The sequence below is a fragment of the Bufo bufo genome, chromosome 4 (genome assembly GCF_905171765.1).
Source record: "Bufo bufo chromosome 4, aBufBuf1.1, whole genome shotgun sequence".
Classification (NCBI taxonomy): domain Eukaryota; kingdom Metazoa; phylum Chordata; class Amphibia; order Anura; family Bufonidae; genus Bufo; species Bufo bufo.
The window spans coordinates 81,080,605-81,097,884 of record NC_053392.1 but is presented as its reverse complement, the minus strand read 5'-3'; the positions used below and the strand labels follow the sequence as shown (position 1 = coordinate 81,097,884).

The 17,280-nt window shown below is 46.3% G+C and overlaps 1 protein-coding gene across 4 annotated transcripts in view; it reads right to left on the bottom strand.

Annotated features, from left to right (window-relative positions):
* Positions 1-17,280, bottom strand: part of ITSN2 (intersectin 2) — a 165,235-nt gene that overhangs the window by 118,259 nt on the left and 29,696 nt on the right. For all 4 annotated transcript variants that reach the window (XM_040427429.1, XM_040427431.1, XM_040427433.1 and 1 more), the window contains exon 2: positions 8,219-8,280. In XM_040427429.1, coding sequence (XP_040283363.1) covers positions 8,219-8,261 — 43 coding nt within the window. In that variant the 5' untranslated portion in view covers positions 8,262-8,280. The remainder of the gene's footprint in view (positions 1-8,218; positions 8,281-17,280) is intronic.

Below are 17,280 nucleotides of genomic sequence, written 5' to 3'. Positions count from 1 at the left end.
CTGGGTGAGAGAAATATCTTGGCAAAAGACAACTTTTCCCATTTTTTTTATACAAAGTTGGCATTTGACCAAGATATTTATCTCACCCAGCATGGGTATATGTAAAATGACACCCCAAAACATATTCCCCAACTTCTGCTGAATACGGAGATACCAGATGTGTGACACTTTTTTGCAGCCTAGGTGGGCAAAGGTGCCCAAATTCCTTTTAGGAGGGCATTTTTAGACATTTGGATACCAGACTTCTTCTCACGCTTTGGGGCCCCTAAAATGCCAGGGCAGTATAAATACCCCACATGTGACCCCATTTTGGAAAGAAGACACCCCAAGGTATTCAATGAGGGGCATGGCGAGTTCATTGAAAAAAAAAAATTTTGGCACAAGTTAGCGGAAATTGATTTTTTGGATTTTGTTCTCACAAAGTCTCCCTTTCCGCTAACTTGGGACAAAAATTTCAATCTTTCATGGACTCAATATGCCCCTCAGCGAATACCTTGGGGTGTCTTCTTTCCAAAATGGTGTTATTTGTGGGGTGTTTGTACTGCCCTGGCATTTGAGGGTCTCCGCAATCATTACATGTATGCCCAGCATTAGGAGTTTCTGCTATTCTCCTTATATTGAGCATACGGGTAATGAGATTTTTTTTTTTCCGTTCAGCCTCTGGGCTGAAAGAAAAAAATGAACGGCACAGATTTCTTCATTCGCATCGATCAATGTGGATGAAAAAATCTCTGCCAAAAAAAGAAAAAGGAGGGGAAAGGCGTCTGCCAGGACATAGGAGCTCCGCCCAACATCCATACCCACTTCAGCTCGTATGCCCTGGCAAACCCGATTTCTCCATTCACATCAATCGATGTGGATGAATAAATCATTGCCGGGATTTTTTTTTTTATATATACAAAGTGTTTGCCAAAGCATATGAACACCGCCACCTCCTCAGCTCATATGCCTCGGCAAACATATCTTTTACTGCAGAGGAGAAATCTCGTCTTGCAGCGCCGCATACACCGACTTGCGTGTAATCTGACAGCAGCGCAATGCTTCTGTCAGAATGCACATCAGTGCTGCAGCTGGTCGATCGGTTGGTCCACCTGGAAGGTAAAAAAAACAAAACAAAAAAGAAAAAACCAGGCCGCAAAGCAATAACTTTATTAACTTTAGAACAGAACATATTAACTTTTTTAAACTTTTTTAACTTTTTTACTTACCGGTATTTTTTTTTTTGTTTAGTTTTTTTTACCTTTATAGAACAAACCTCTCCTTCCCCATGGGACAATGTGCAAAGCGCAAATCGCCCAAAGATGTGGCGAAGTACGTTATGCACTTTATCCCAGGTGAAAGGAGAGGTTTGCAGCAGCTGAGAGTAAAAGGGCCCTAATAGCCCTGTGTGCCTGTCCTGTGAGATGCAATCCCTATGCTAGGTGTACCTGTGTGTGGTACTTCCGGAAACACTCTCCATAGCATAGGGCAGGGTGGTCCGGACAGTCAGGACAGAAATAGCGGGTGTCACGCCTTATTCCACTCCTGCTACAGACACGACATCTTTTTCGGGGTGACGGTTGGGTTGAGGTACCAGGAACGACACTGGGGAAATGTCGCTCGTGTAGACGGCTAACTACACTGGGGGATGGGGCCACGGAACCTCCTGGGTAAAGGAGGTTCTCGATGATCTCTTCCTGGAATTTGAGGAAAGATCGTGTTCTCCCAGCCTTACTGTAGAGAACAAAACTATTGTAGAGCGCCAATTGAACTAAATATACAGACACCTTCTTATACGAGCGTCTGGTTCTGCGGGAAACTAAATACGGAGACAACATCTGGTCATTGAAGTCCACCCCTCCCATGAGCGCATTATAGTCGTGGACACAGAGGGGCTTTTCAATGACACGGGTTGCTCGCTCAATTTGGATTGTCGTGTCTGCGTGAATGGAGGAGAGCATGTAAACGTCACGCTTGTCTCTCCATTTCACCGCGAGCAGTTCTTCGTTACACAAGGCAGCCCTCTCCCCCCTTGCAAGACGGGTGGTTACAAGCCGTTGGGGGAAGCCCACGCGACTAGTTCGCGCGGTGCCACAGGCGCAAATCCGTTCTAGAAACAAATGCCTAAAGAGGGCCACACTTGTGTAAAAATTGTCCACATAAAGATGGTACCCCTTGCCGAATAAGGGTGACACCAAGTCCCAGACTGTGTTCCCACTGCTCCCCAGGTAGTCAGGGCAACCGACCGGCTCCAGGGTCTGATCTTTTCCCTCATAGATCCGAAATTTGTGGGTATAGCCTGTGGCCCTTTCACAGAGCTTATACAATTTGACCCCATACCGGGCACGCTTGCTTGGGATGTACTGTTTAAAGCCAAGGCGCCCGGTAAAATGTATTAGGGACTCGTCTACGCAGATGTTTTGCTCGGGGGTATACAAATCTGCAAATTTCTGGTTGAAATGGTCTATGAGGGGCCGAATTTTGTGGAGCCGGTCAAAAGCTGGGTGGCCTCTGGGACGGGAGGTGGTGTTGTCGCTAAAATGCAGGAAACGGAGGATGGCCTCAAATCGTGCCCTGGACATAGCAGCAGAGAACATGGGCATGTGATGAATCGGGTGCGTTGACCAATAGGACCGCAATTCATGCTTTTTTGTCAGGCCCATGTTGAGGAGAAGGCCCAAAAAAAATTTAATTTCGGAAACTTGGACTGGTTTCCACCGGAAAGGCTGGGCATAAAAGCTTCCCGGGTTGGCGGATATAAATTGTGTGGCATACTGGTTGGTCTCTGCCACGACTAAGTCCAAGAGCTCCGCAGTCAAGAACAGCTCAAAAAATCCCAGGGCCGAACCGATTTGAGCCGTCTCAACCCGAACTCCAGACTGGGCGGTGAAAGGGGGAACTACAGGTGCGGCTGAAGTTGGTGACTGCCAATCAGGGTTTGCCAGCACCTCAGGGATTCTAGGGGCTCTACGGGCCTGTCTGTGCGGTGGCTGCGACGGGGTAACTACTGCACGTGCCACCGTACCAGCTTCAACTGCCCTTCTGGTGCTCGCCACGTCACTATGTTGTACGGCAGTGCTGGTACTAGGTCCAGGGAGGGCTGCGCTGCTGGTGTATGCCTCACCACGTGATCCGGCAGCGACAGCCCCACTCTGCTGCTCTTGAAGCGGATCCTGCATAACCTGTGGTCTAGCGACACGGGGCCGGGTACGCCTGGTGCTGCCAGGGACCTCCACCTCCTCGTCCGAACTTTGGGTCAGAGAGCCACTGCTTTCCACAGGTTCATATTCTGACCCGCTAGATTCATCAGATGAGGGTTCCCACTCCTCATCCGACTGGGTCAGAATCCTGTAGGCCTCTTCAGAAGAATACCCCCTGTTTGACATTTTGGACTACTAAATTTAGGGGTATTCCCTGAGACTACCCAAGAAAAAAAGCAAGCCTGTCTTACAAAGGGGAGGCTAGCGAAGTACCGGAGGCCGCTGCGGTTGATAAAAAATATCAAAACTGATTTTTTTATCGCCGCAGTGCGTGTAAAATGAATGTGCAGTGATCAAAAAATATATATTTTTTGTCACTGCGGTGGGGCGGGCGTGGGTGAACGCACGTGTGGGCGACCGATCAGGCCTGATCGGGCAAACACTGCGTTTTGGGTGGAGGGCGAACTAAAGTGACACTAATACTATTATAGATCTGACCGTGATCAGTTTTGATCACTTACAGATACTATAAAAGTACAAATGCTGATTAGCGATACGCTAATCAGCGAATAAAAGTGACTGCGGTGCGGTGGGCTGGGCGCTAACTGACGCTAAACTACCTAACCAAGGGGCCTAAACTATCCCTAAAACCTAACAGCCAATACTAGTGAAAAAAAAAAGTGACAGTTTACACTGATCACTTTTTTTCCTTTCACTGGTGATTGACAGGGGCGATCAAAGGGGTGATCAAAGGGTTAATTGGGGTGCAGGGGGTGATCTGGGGCTACAGTGAAGTGTTTGGTGTACTCACAGTTCAGTCTGCTTCTCTGCTGGATCCAACCGACGAAAAGGACCAGCAGAGAAGCAGACAAGCCATATAACAGATCATATTTACTAATATGATCTGTTATATGGCTTGTCATTGGATTTTTTAAAAATCGCCAGCCTGCCAGCCAATGATCATTGCTGGCAGGCGACGAACTTGTTCTTTAACTTTTGCCGGCCCGCGATGCGCATGCGCGGGCCGGCTTTGAGCGAAATCTCGCGTCTCGCGAGATGACGCGTATATGCGTGACTGTGCGCAGCGCTGCCACCTCCGGAACGCGAATCTGCGTACAGCGGTCCGGAGGTGGTTAAAGAGGCCCTGTCACCTCTCCTGACATGTCTGTTTTCATAGCTTCATGTATTCCCCGTGTAATAACAATTCTGGAACATCTGTTCATATGGCTCTGTGTTGTGTCATTCCTTTATTATTCATGCTAGAAATTATGAATGGATTGCTAGCAGTCTGCAGTAAGGAGTGTTAACCACTTGAGGGTGTGTCCCTGCACAGTCTGACACTATCCAATCAGTGCTGCTCTTGTCAGACTGTGCAGGCACACCCCCCCAACTGGTTACCACCCCTCTGTACCCTTACTGCAGACTGCTAGCAATTCATTCATAACTTCTGGTAGAAATAATACATGAATGGCACAATATAGAGCTATACGAATAGTGGGTCCAAAATAATTACATGGCAAGGCATGAAACTATTAAAACAGACATGTCAGGAGAGGTGACAGGTCCTCTAAAATGTACTGGTGTATATCTAAATCTGCTCTAACAACAGGGAATACGGTCCTTCAGGGGCCCCTGGTCTGCCTCCAGCCCTCTCGCCCTTCGTCGTCAGACTGCCAATTGCATAACCTGTATCACACTGCAACAGGGATTTACAATGGTCATGCTGTAGCTTTAAGAAAGTTGTAAGAGCATGCAACGCCCCAGTAAGTGCAAACAGGTTTACCTGCTGCGGGCGGGAGTCATGGGATCCTGATCTTAGGGTGCAATTAACTATCCACACGGACAGGGATCAGATATGGCACTGTGTGCATCACTTCTGTCTCCAAGATCCACATGTGAACGTCCTTCACGCTTATTCTACACATGGCTGCTGAGTGTGCACCAGAGGCGTAACATGAAGCTCCTGGGGCCCAATGTAAAATCTGTACTAAAGCCCGGACCGTCCCGTTTATTATACTGGTGTCTTATATGGCAGGAGGACCTTCAGGACCCCTCAAACGCCAGGGCTTGGGTTCCACCTGAAACTCATGCTTAGGGCTCCTGCACATGATCGTATGGCTTTTTCAGTATTTTGCGGTCCGTTTTTCATGGATCTTTTTTTTGTTTCAGTAGTGTTTCCGCTTCCATTCCGTTTGGAATAATGTTTAAACAGTAAGTACATAAAAATATTGGGCTGTGCATAAAATTTTCAATAGATCGTTTCCGCAAAAAACGGAACGGATACGGAAGACATACGGATGCATTCCGCTTTTTGGTGGACCCATTGACTTGAATAGAGCCACGGAACGTTATTTGCAGGCAATAATAGGACATGTTTTATGTTTGAACGGAAATACGGAAATGGAAGGCATACAGAGTACCTTTAGTTTTTTTTGCAGATCCATTGAAATGAATGGTTCCGTATACGGAACGCAAAAAACTGAAAGCAAACGGGAAAATAAAACCTTTGTGTGCAGGAGGCCTTACTCCAGACCTCGGCGGTATTTATACTACTACCACTTGCTGACTGAAAAGGATGCAGCGCTCGGTGGCGTGCCACAGCCCCTTCAATCGTGCCGGGAGTCAGACCCCACTGATGGGGTCTGGAAACAGTCAGCAATCTTATTGTCAGATGAACCCAGCAATTGCTTGACCAAGCTCCTGTAAGGGCTCATGCACACGACCGTATGTATTTTGCAGTCCACAAAACACAGATCCGCAAACACAAAAAATAAAAATAAATTATGACATCTGTGTGACATCCGTTTTGCATCTTTTTTTTTGGCGGATCCAGTTTAACAATGCCTGTCCTTGTCAGCAAAAACAGACAAGAATAGGACATCTATTTTTTTGCAAAACGGACACAGAATGCACATGGAGTCAGTTCCGTTTTTTTTCAAGCCCCATTGAAATGAATGGTTCCGCATACAGACCTGTAAAAAAACGGAACAGAAACCGAAGAAAAATACGTTCCTGTGCATGAGGCCTAATGCACAGAGACCTGCTATAAAGATGGCACTTCCCAGAAATTACCAGAGGAAGGATTAGTACAGACAATGGGAGAGTTGAGCTCCGAAGCCTGCACAATTGTTAATGAACCGCTGGACTATCACACAGGTCATTGCAAGATAAGCAGTGCAATGGATGTCCAATGCAAGTTTTCAAAGTGATACAGACAAAATTTTACTGAAAATCCAAGTTTATTATATCTTAGGACACAAAGGCTATGGACACCTTTGGGGCAATTTTTTAATTTTTATTGTTATTGCATTGTACTAATTTTGAACTAATAATAATTTTTTCAAATTAGTCTTTATTAAAAATGTTGAGCCCCTTTCTCTGTACAGCCTTGAGATTCTCTAGTAGCAGGCTCTGTATTTTTACGGTTTCCGATCAGTGTGACGGCTCATTATCTCGGACCTTATAAACACTCATTATAGCTCAGTTCTCATCTTAGAAATAAGGGTTATTAGATGATGGCACAAAGTGAAAGCACGATTTACACAGCTAGATAACTCTTTGTGACAGAACGGCTGAATAATTTTTAGCCCAAAATTTGTGAAATGCAATCATAAAGACTCAGCAAGAGAGAAGACGCTATAATCTGCAGGCAGGATTATAATAGACGCAGAATAAATTACTCCGAGCTGGGCAGAACAAGACACTGTCACAAAACCCAGACGCCAGGCCCTGCCTCTATTTACTACACACTGCCAAAAACTGGGCTCTGTCTGTGGTGCAAATACTGTAAAGCCCTCTAGGTAAGTCCAGACGGGCACCGGGCCAGATCACAAGAGTGACATGTCCGAGATTAATCTATACAAATCCAGTCCTGTGTCCTCACAGCTTTCAAAACCTCTGCTGTGGTCACTTAATTAAAGGGGTTGTCCCACGACAAATATTCTACAGTTTTTAAACCAGCAACTGGATCTGAATATTTTTGTAATTGAATGTAATTAAAAAATTTGCATAGCCACTGAGTTATTCGATAAGATGTATCTGTACAGCGCCACCTGCTGTTTGTTCTTTTTCTTATTTATTTGTCCTGCTCACTGAGAAGGCCGCACATGCTCAGTTTCATCCTTCAACTCCTGAGCTGTGATAGGGAGAGCGAGACACGCCCCCTGAGCTGCTGCAGCAGAGAAGACACTCCTCTTCAGCTGCCAGCTTGATATAAATCTAGCAGAGCAATGAATCAATACTGCATCCCCAGAGAACCCCCTTTAAGCCATTGGGATTGACCCAGTCAACGTTTTGGCTTGTTGAACCCAAAGTTTTGCTTTTCCAGTTTTTGGAAGCAGGGTGGGAAAAAAAAAAAAAAAAAAAAAAAACATTTCTGGCATTGCTTTCAGTTTTTTCTTTACAGCAGTAATCATGCAGGATAATTTTGCAGTACAGGTTTTATAATATATACAGTAATATTACGGTAATTATGTATAGATCTTTTCTTATTTCCAACAACAAAACTCAGTTTCTGTATTTCTTTAACTTTTTTTTTTCTTTACTTTTCAATTTTTTTTAATTATTTTTTTTGTCCCATAAGGCGACTCTGTTTGCTTCTATAATACCGTGCAATACTCATGTATTGCAGTGTATTATAACTGTCAATTAGTTTTTCGCTTGCTTGATGCATGCCTTCGTTCGTTGCTGGTCTAATGCAGGGGTCAGCAGCCTCCAGCTGTTTGGAAACTACAACACCCAGCTACAACAGAAGTTGCCGACCCCTGGTGTAATAACAGGTTTTATATAATAAAAGATCATAAGCCATTCAGTGTGATCAATATGCAATGCCAGGGAAGGCGTCCTGCTCTTTTTGCTCGTCTGATGTAGCAGAGTGGAGCCTGTTGCTTTTTTTTTTACTACTTTTTGTAATCTCTCAATGCATCATAGAAGACTGCAGTAGGTTATCGCTATGAGTCAACAATGCAATCCCAAAAAGCAAATCCAGCTCTGCTAAACCCCAATATAGCAATATTCAGTCCATGGAGAGAGGTACTCACCATTCAGGGCCGTGGGAAAGTGAGGCATGGTGTTCCGCAGCATCTCGTTAACTCCGGGCCATCTGCAAGCACAACACACAAACACGGCCCTTGTTAATAAGGATGCAGAGCATGGGCCCCGCTGTGCGCACACAACGCCGCTTCCTAATGACTGACTCTCCCCGCAGGAAGACAATGACAGGGCTGATGGTGGTCTATGAATGGGGGCTGGGAGAGGTCACTGTACATTAGATGGCAGACACGGCACCAGCACTGGACCCTGCCCGTCGGGGGATGAGTCAGTGGCACCGGATGGTAGTAAAAAGGCGCTGGCACCGGCTCCACACTAGGCTGGTGCACACTGACTGCTAATGGACAGAAAGACTTTACATAGAAATGAATGAGGGGAAAAGTAACATAAAAAAGGGACAAACCCACCCAAAATACCATGGGGGACATTTATTAAGTATGCTGCGCCAGAATTATGTTGTAAAATGCACCAAAAAGAATAGCGTTTTAATTTGCACCAAATGTATCAACTGTTTTCTCCACAATTTTCACCATAACAAATGCATCACGCCAGAAATAAGTTAGCCCCGCACACTTTGGCGTTTATATCAAATTGGCGCATATTACACCTCATTTATCATCCTCTTATGGGCAGAAATGGCTCAAATTGTTGCAGACAATTAAGGGTACTTTCACACAAGCGTTTTTATTTTCCGGCACTGAGTTCCGTCACAGGGGCTCAATACCGGAAAAGAACTGATCAGTTTTATCCTAATGCATTCTGAATGGAGAGCAATCCGTTCAGGATGCATCAGTTCAGTCACTGAACGGCGTTTTGGACGGAGAAAATACCGCAGCATGCTGCGGTATTATCTCCGTCCAAAATTCCGGATCAGTTGCCGGAATGCTGGATCAGCATTCATTTACATTGAAATGTATTAGTGCATTAAAAATACCGGAATGTCAGATCCGTCCTGTGCATGCGCAGACCATTAAAAATGTGAAGAAAAAAAATGTAAAATTGAAACGGATCCATTAGTCCGTATGACAAACGGAGAGACGGATCCGTTCTTGCAATGCGATGCGGATCCGTCTACAAATGCTGTTCGTTGGCATGCAGATTGCTGGATCACTCTGCTGCAAGTGTGAAAGTAGCCTAGGAACAGCTTATGTGGTGGCGTTTTGTGTAAAAAGTCGCATCTATGGCAAAAAGTCGCATTTATGAAAAGAAGAACCAACCTGTTGTGGGAACAAGTGATGGGTAAGTATCAAAACAGGAGGCGTTTATTATAGAATAGAAATGAGCTAAACAGCAAGGCTTGGTCAGTAAATTGTCAAAAAACAAAACAATGAGAAAAACGTCCCGAGACAGAGACAAAAGTCACAATTGACCACTGCAAAAAAGGCTTCAAAAGTGGCAAGTGTGGTCTGGACAGGGGTGGCGCATTTCGGTTTAAAAAATAGTCTTATTTTAGTGCTATTGGTGTTAAAATGTCACAAATTAAGAGAAATAGCCGAATAATCAAGTCGATATTTAAAAAAATTCACATTTCACACGTGGTGTGTGCCTTTGGATATAGGAGGGGAAACAAATCACCACTTTTGATTTGTAGCGTTAGTATGTTTCTGGCGCAAATTACGCCATTATTGATAAATGAACCCCCCATGAACGTCAACACCGAGCAGACCCCGGCGTGTCCAAGTGGTTAAACTGACAATACAGAACATGCTGCAATTCTAGGACTATGCTCATGTACGTAGACTCATTGATATGAATGGGCCAGGACTCATCCGGACAGAAAACTCGTCAGTGTTCGGTCAGGGATTTTGAGCCCAAACCAGGTGCGGCTCTAAACACAGAACAGGTGCAGATCTCTCCCTTAGGCCTCCTGCACACGACCGTTGTGTGCACCCGAGGCCGTTGTGCCGTTTTCCGTTTTTTTTCACGGACCCATTGACTTTCAATGGGTCCGTGGAAAAAACTGAAAATGCACCGTTTTGCAGCCGCATCCGAGATCCGTGTTTCCTGGCCGTGAAAAAAATATGACCTGTCCTATTTTTTTCACGGCCAACGGTTCACGGACCCATTCAAGTCAATGGGTCCGTGAAAGAACACGGATGCACACAAGATTGGCATCCGTGTCCGTGATCCGTGGCCGTAGGTTACTTTTTATACAGACGGATCCGAAGATCCGTCTGCATAAAAGCTTTTTCATAGCTGAGTTTTCACTTCGTGAAAACTCAGAACCGACAGTATATTCTAACACAGAGGCGTCCCCATGGTGATGGGGACGCTTCTAGTTAGAATACACTACAAACTGTGTACAAGACTGCCCCCGCACACTGTGCCACCAACGAATAATTACAATAGAGGGAGGGGGGGGGCCGCACTGGCCACCAACCTATTATTACAATAGAGGGCCGCACTGGCCACCAATGATATTCAAACTGGGGAGGGGGGAGGGTCTGCCCCCTGCTGCCTGGCAGCACCCGATCTCTTACAGGGGGCCGTGATCAGCACAATTAACCCCTTCAGGTGCGGCACCTGAAGGGGTTAATTGTACTATCATATCCCCCTGTAAGAGATCAGGGCTGCCAGGCAGCAGGGGGCAGACCCTCCCCCCTCCCCAGTTTGAATATCATTGGTGGCCAGTGCGGCCCTCTATTGTAATAATAGGTTGGTGGCCAGTGCGGCCCCCCCCTCCCTCTATTGTAATTATTCGTTGGTGGCACAGTGTGCGCCCCCCCCCCCTCCCTCCCTCTATTGTAATAATTTGTTGGTGGCACAGTGTGCGCCCCCCATCGGCCCCCCCTCCCTCTATAGCATTAACAACATTGGGGGCCAGTGTGCGGCCTCCCATCTCCCCCCCCCCCCCCCCATCATTGGTGGCAGCGGAGTTCCGATCGGAGTCCCAGTTTAATCGCTGGGGCTCCGATCGGTAACCATGGCAACCAGGACGCTACTACAGTCCTGGTTGCCATGGTTACTTAGCAATAGTACAATAGTAGAAGATTCATACTTACCTGCTGGTGGCTGCTGCGATGTTCGTGTCCGGCCGGGAGCTCCACCTACTAGTAAGTGACAGGTCTGTGCGGCGCATTGCTAAATGATCTGTCACTTACCAGTAGGAGGAGCTCCCGGCCGGACACAGACATCGCAGCTCCCAGGTAAGTATGAATCTTTTACTATTGTACTATTGCTAGTAACCCGCTGCCACCAATGATCGGGGGGGGGGGGGTTAGATGGGAGGCCGCACACTGGCCACCAATGTTGTTAATGCTATAGAGGGAGGGGGGGCCGATGGGGGTGCACACTGTGCCACCAACGAATTATTACAATAGAGGGAGGAAGGAGGGGGGGCGCACACTGTGCCACCAACGAATTATTACAATAGAGGGAGGAAGGGGGGGGGCGCACACTGTGCCACCAACGAATTATTACAATAGAGGGAGGAAGGGGGGGGGGGCCGCACTGGCCACCAATGATATTCAAACTGGGGAGGGGGGGGGGGGGGGTCTGCCCCCTGCTGCCTGGCAGCCCTGATCTCTTACAGGGGGATATGATAGTACAATTAACCCCTTCAGGTGCGGCACCTGAGGGGTTAATTGTGCTGATCACGCCCCCTGTAAGAGATCGGATGCTGCTAGGCAGCAGGGGGCAGTCATGTACACAGTTTGTAGTATATTCTAACTAGAAGCGTCCCCATCACCATGGGAACGCCTGTGTGTTAGAATATACTGTCGGAAATGAGGTTTCACGATCTAACTCATATCCGACAGTATATTCTAACATAGAGGCGTTCCCATGGTGATGGGGACGCTTCAAGTTAAAATATACCATCGGATTGGAGAAAACTCCGATCTGATGGTATAAAAGGGACTGCAGACTTTACATTGAAAGTCAATAGGGACGGATCCGTTTGAAATGGCACCATATTGTGTCAACGTCAAACGAATCCGTCCCCATTGACTTGCATTGTAATTCAGGACGGATCCGTTTGGCTCCGCACGGCCAGGCGGACACCAAAACGACTTTTTTTTCATGTCCGTGGATCCTCCAAAAATCAAGGAAGACCCACAGACGAAAAAACGGTCACGGATCACGGGAAAACGGGACCCGTTTTTGCGGACCGTAAAAAAATACGTTCGTGTGCAGGAGGCCTTAGGCCTAGTTCACACGACCGTATGGCTTTTATTGTTTTTTGCGGTCCGTTTTTCACGGATCCGTTGTTCCGTTTTTGAGTTCCGTTGTGTTTCCGTTTTTTTCCGTTTTTCCGTATGGCATATACAGTATACAGTAATTACATAGAAAATATTGGGCTGGGCATAACATTTTCAATAGATTGTTTAGAAAAAACGGAACGGAAACGGAAGACATACGGATGAATTTCCGTATGTGTTCCATTTTTTTTGCGGACCCATTGACTTGAATGGAGGCACGACCCGTGATTTACTGCCAAAAATAGGACAAGCTCTATCTTTCAACGGAACGGAAAAACGGAAATAAGGAAACGGAATGCATACGGAACACATTCAGTTTTTTTTGCCGAACCATTGAAATGAATGGTTCCGTATACGGAACACAAAAAAACGGCCCGTACACTCGCAAAAAAACTTTCGTGTGAACTAGGCCTTAGGCCTGGTTTACACGAACGTATGGCTTTTATAGTTTTTTGCGGTCCGTTTTTCACGGATCCGTTGTTCCATTTTTGAGTTCCGTTGAGTTTCCGTTTCTGTTCCGTTTTTCCGTATGGCATATACAGTAATTACATAGAAAAAATTGGGCTGGGCATAACATTTTCAATAGATGGTTCAGCAAAAACGGAACATTGACTTTAATGGAGCCACGGAACGTGATTTGCGGCCAAATATAGGACATGTTCTATCTTTCAACGGAACGGAAATACGGAAACGGAATGCATACGGAACACATTCAGGTTTTTTTGCAGAACCATTGAAATGAATGGTTCCGTATACGGAACACAAAAAAACGGCCCGTACACCCGCAAAAAAAACGTTCGTGTGAACTAGGCCTTATACCTTATGTCTGTGGAGGCTCCAATCCTGGTTTTGGCTCACAATCGCTGATAGAAATCACTGATCAAACACTGACGTGTGAACAAGGCTTTTGGGCGCCATCACACACTGAGAATTTTGTTGCAGAAGTTCCCACAAATGAACCTCAGTTTCAGGCCTCATGAATAATACGGATTGTGTCCGGATCTGCTCTAGGAAAAACTGATGGTTTTGCATGGAAGTTCAGTCCGTTTTTTTCTACGATTGCATTCTGTGTGTGCGATTTTTTCCGTCCGGATTGTATGCGTTTTTCACGCGTGTCAAGAAAAACTGAGGAATAACAATCTACATCTCCTAGAACAGGCATCCTCAAACTGCGGCCCTCCAGCTGTTGTAAAACTACAACTCCCACAATGCCCTGCTGTAGGCTGATACCTGTAGGCTGTTTGGGTATGCTGGGAGTTGTAGTTTTGCAACAGCTGGAGGGCCGCAGTTTGAGGATGCCTGTCCTAGAACCATCAGTGAAAAATGTATTGCATGTGGATGTCTTTAGTTTTTCACGCAGGTCCCATTCACTTCTCTGGAGCAAGGGCTGCGTTAAAAACGGACAATATAGAACGTGCTGCGATTTTTCCTGAACGCAGAGATAATGCGTAGAACACATGCACAGAGACACCGAAATGAATGGGTCAGGATTCAGTCCGGATGCGATGCGTTCTCTAGATGCATCACATCCGGACGGAAAATTCAGGCTACTTTCACATCTGCGTTTTTGCTGGATCCGTCATGGATCAGCAAAAAAACGTTTCCGCCAGGATAATACAACGGTCTGCATCCGTTATGAACAGATCCAGTTGCATTATCTCTAAAATAGCCATGACGGATTCGTCTCTGAAACCATTGTATGTCAATGGGTGCCGGATCCGTTTTCTTTCGTGTCTGAGAAAACGGATCTGGTACCATTGACTTACATTGTGTCTCAAGCCAGATCCGTCTTGCTCTGCATCCCATGATGTGCTCAAAAAACTGCTTGCTTTGTTTTTTTGTCCACTATAGGAACGCAACCAAACGGAACGGAATGCATTCTGGTGCACTCTGTTCAGTTTTGTCTCCATTGACAATGAATGGGGACAAAACGGAAGCGTGTTCCCCCGCTATTAAGACCCTATGACGGATCTCAATACCGGAAAGAAAAACACAGATGTGAAAGTAGCCTTACTCATGTGAAAGAGACCTTTGTGCTTTTACATCACCTTCTCTATTTTAGTGGCGAGAGACAGGGCCCCGATAAGTCCTATAGATGACATAGTTCAAAGGAAGGTGTCGCGCTGCCTCACTTGGCTGTGATTCAAAGGGCTTGATCAGGATTGGATAAGACAGCTTTTAGGGCTTGATCAGGAGGATAATCACAGTCACAAAACCTCTACCCCTCTGTAGATATAAAGGTGCAGGCACATAGTGAAGGTCCGCCAAGGTTCCCAATGGTAATAGCTTTTATTATACTCACAAAAGGTATAAGATCATTAGGCATAAGGCCTCTTTCACACTTGCGTTGTTGGGATCCGGCATGCACTTCCGTTGCCGGAGGTGCCCGCCGGATCCGGAAAAACGCAAGTGTACTGAAAGCATTTGAAGACGGAACCGTCTTCCAAATGCTTTCAGTGTTACTATGGCACCCAGGACGCTATTAAAGTCCTGGTTGCCATAGTAGTAGTGGGGAGCGGAGGAGCGGTATACTTACAGTCCGTGCGGCTCCCGGGGCGCTCCAGAATGACGTCAGAGCGCCCCATGCGCATGGATGACGTGATCACATGGATGACGTGATCCATGCGCTTGGGGCGCCCTGACGTCACTCTGGAGCGCCCGGGGAGCCGCACGGACGGTAAGTACACTGCTCCCCCGCTCCCCACTACACTTAACATGGCTGTCAGGACTTTAGCGTCCCGGCAGCCATGGTAACCACTCTGAAAAAGCTAAATGTCGGCTCCGGCAATGCGCCGAAACAACGTTTAGCTTAAGGCCGGATCCGGATCAATGCCTTCCAATGGGCATTAATTCCGGATCCGGCCTTGCGGCAAGTGTTCCGGATTTTTGGCCGGAGCAAAAAGCGCAGCATGCTGCGGTATTTTCTCCGGCCAACAAACGTTCCGTACCGGAACTGAAGACATCCTGATGCATCCTGAACGGATTACTCTCCATTCAGAATGCATTAGGATAATCCTGATCAGGATTCTTCCGGCATAGAGCCCCGACGACGGAACTCTATGCCGGAAGACAAGAACGCAAGTGTGAAAGAGCCCTAAAACAGAATAAAATCTCCGCTTGACCCGGCTTCATCAGGAGTGAATGATACACCCACATATGGGCGTTCCTTTTATATGGGTGTCAAAATAACATTCAAATCTTCTCCCATCCCCCTTCCATTATAAATTGACAGATTTTTTTTTTAAAACAATTAAAATCCCAATTTTATTTTATTTTTTATACGGTACTATCACAGAAAATCCATATAAAAATAGAATATAGAATTTTTAAAAAAATATAAAATAGCAATTTTCTAGTCACAATACCAACTCCTCTCATAATGTCCGAATAAAATTTAAACAAAATATAATAAATAATAAATCACATAGCAGCTAATGTCATTTTCTTATTCACACATCTTTCTCCACCTAAAATAACTTCATTTATCCAATACATCTTAGTTCTCGTCTCTGATGATATATGATCAAACCATTACTCACAAGGAGCATTAACCCTCACAATTAATACCAGCAGTAAAAAAATAAAAAATAAATAAAAATAAAATAAAAATTACTATTCCACCAAACAAGGTTTCAAATCTAGGTCGATGTTCAGACCATCCGGCTGTAGAGACCGCATTCTGAAGATCCATTCCACCTCCGGCGGTTAATTGCTGCAACCGGATCTCCTCCTCGCCAGTTCTGCTTGACCCTTTCTGTCCCCATGAACCACAACCCCTTTAGGATTTTTCCCATGCATGGCCAAGTATGCCATTAATAAACATGAAACGGGAATTAGTCAAGATCGCAGTGTATCCCAGGAGCCCAACTCCATTATTCATACAGATCTACGGGAAAAGAAAGAGTATGTTTTTTCAATTCAACAAGGAAAATGACTGCATAGAAGCGTTTATAGGAAGTCTGTCCTCTCCATATGGCCATATACAGCGCTTACATTGCCCTATAGCACACCTATACATGAATGTTATGGTACCTTTGTCTTTAGACTTGCAGAAGCTGGAAAAACGAACTTTGATTGATATGCAAATGAGCCCCCGCAAGTGCCCAGGGGCAGCGTTCACTGTGTTGGTGCCCAAGCTGCCCTGCCTTTTTTCATTGTTCCCCCGCCCCGACCTCTGCATATGCCCGCCCTCCTATTCCCTTGTGTCATCCTAAGGTCCGGCCGAGATCCTGCGACTGTGCACTGCCTCGCCGGGCCGGAGCATGCCCATTGTGGGCATTGCATCGCTTCAACTACTGCGCATGAGCCGGAAAACGCCACATTGCCGCTGGTTTTGCGCCGTTCGCCGGAGCATGCGCAGTAGTTAAAGCGATGCCGTGCCAACAATTGGCATCGCAGTGCGCATGCTCCGGCCCGGCGAGTGTGCAAGAGGCCTAAGCCATGAGACTGGCCTAGGAAAAGCTGAGAGAAGGCCCACAAGCGCTGCTGCCTTCTCAAACAGCTTGTCGGGCAAAGTTCCCGGGTGTCGGACCCCCAGCGATCACATACTGATGACCTATCCAGGATAGGTCGTCAGTATTAAAGTCTTGGAAAACCACTTTAAGGTAACCCCTGTCCATATACTCCATTAGGGCATACGGACATGAGAGAGGGGTTCCCCCGCTCAGGGCCGCCCTATCAGCCACAATGGGGAGCTGCTCTGTCGGAACTCCTCCTGTAGCGGCAGATTTGAGCTGTCCTTGTACTACATGGATGGTCCTGCATCTTATTCACACGTCACGGAATCACGGATGTGCGCGGTCTGTGTTCTCCATTGATTTTAATATGTGTATTCACACATCCATAAGTTTCCA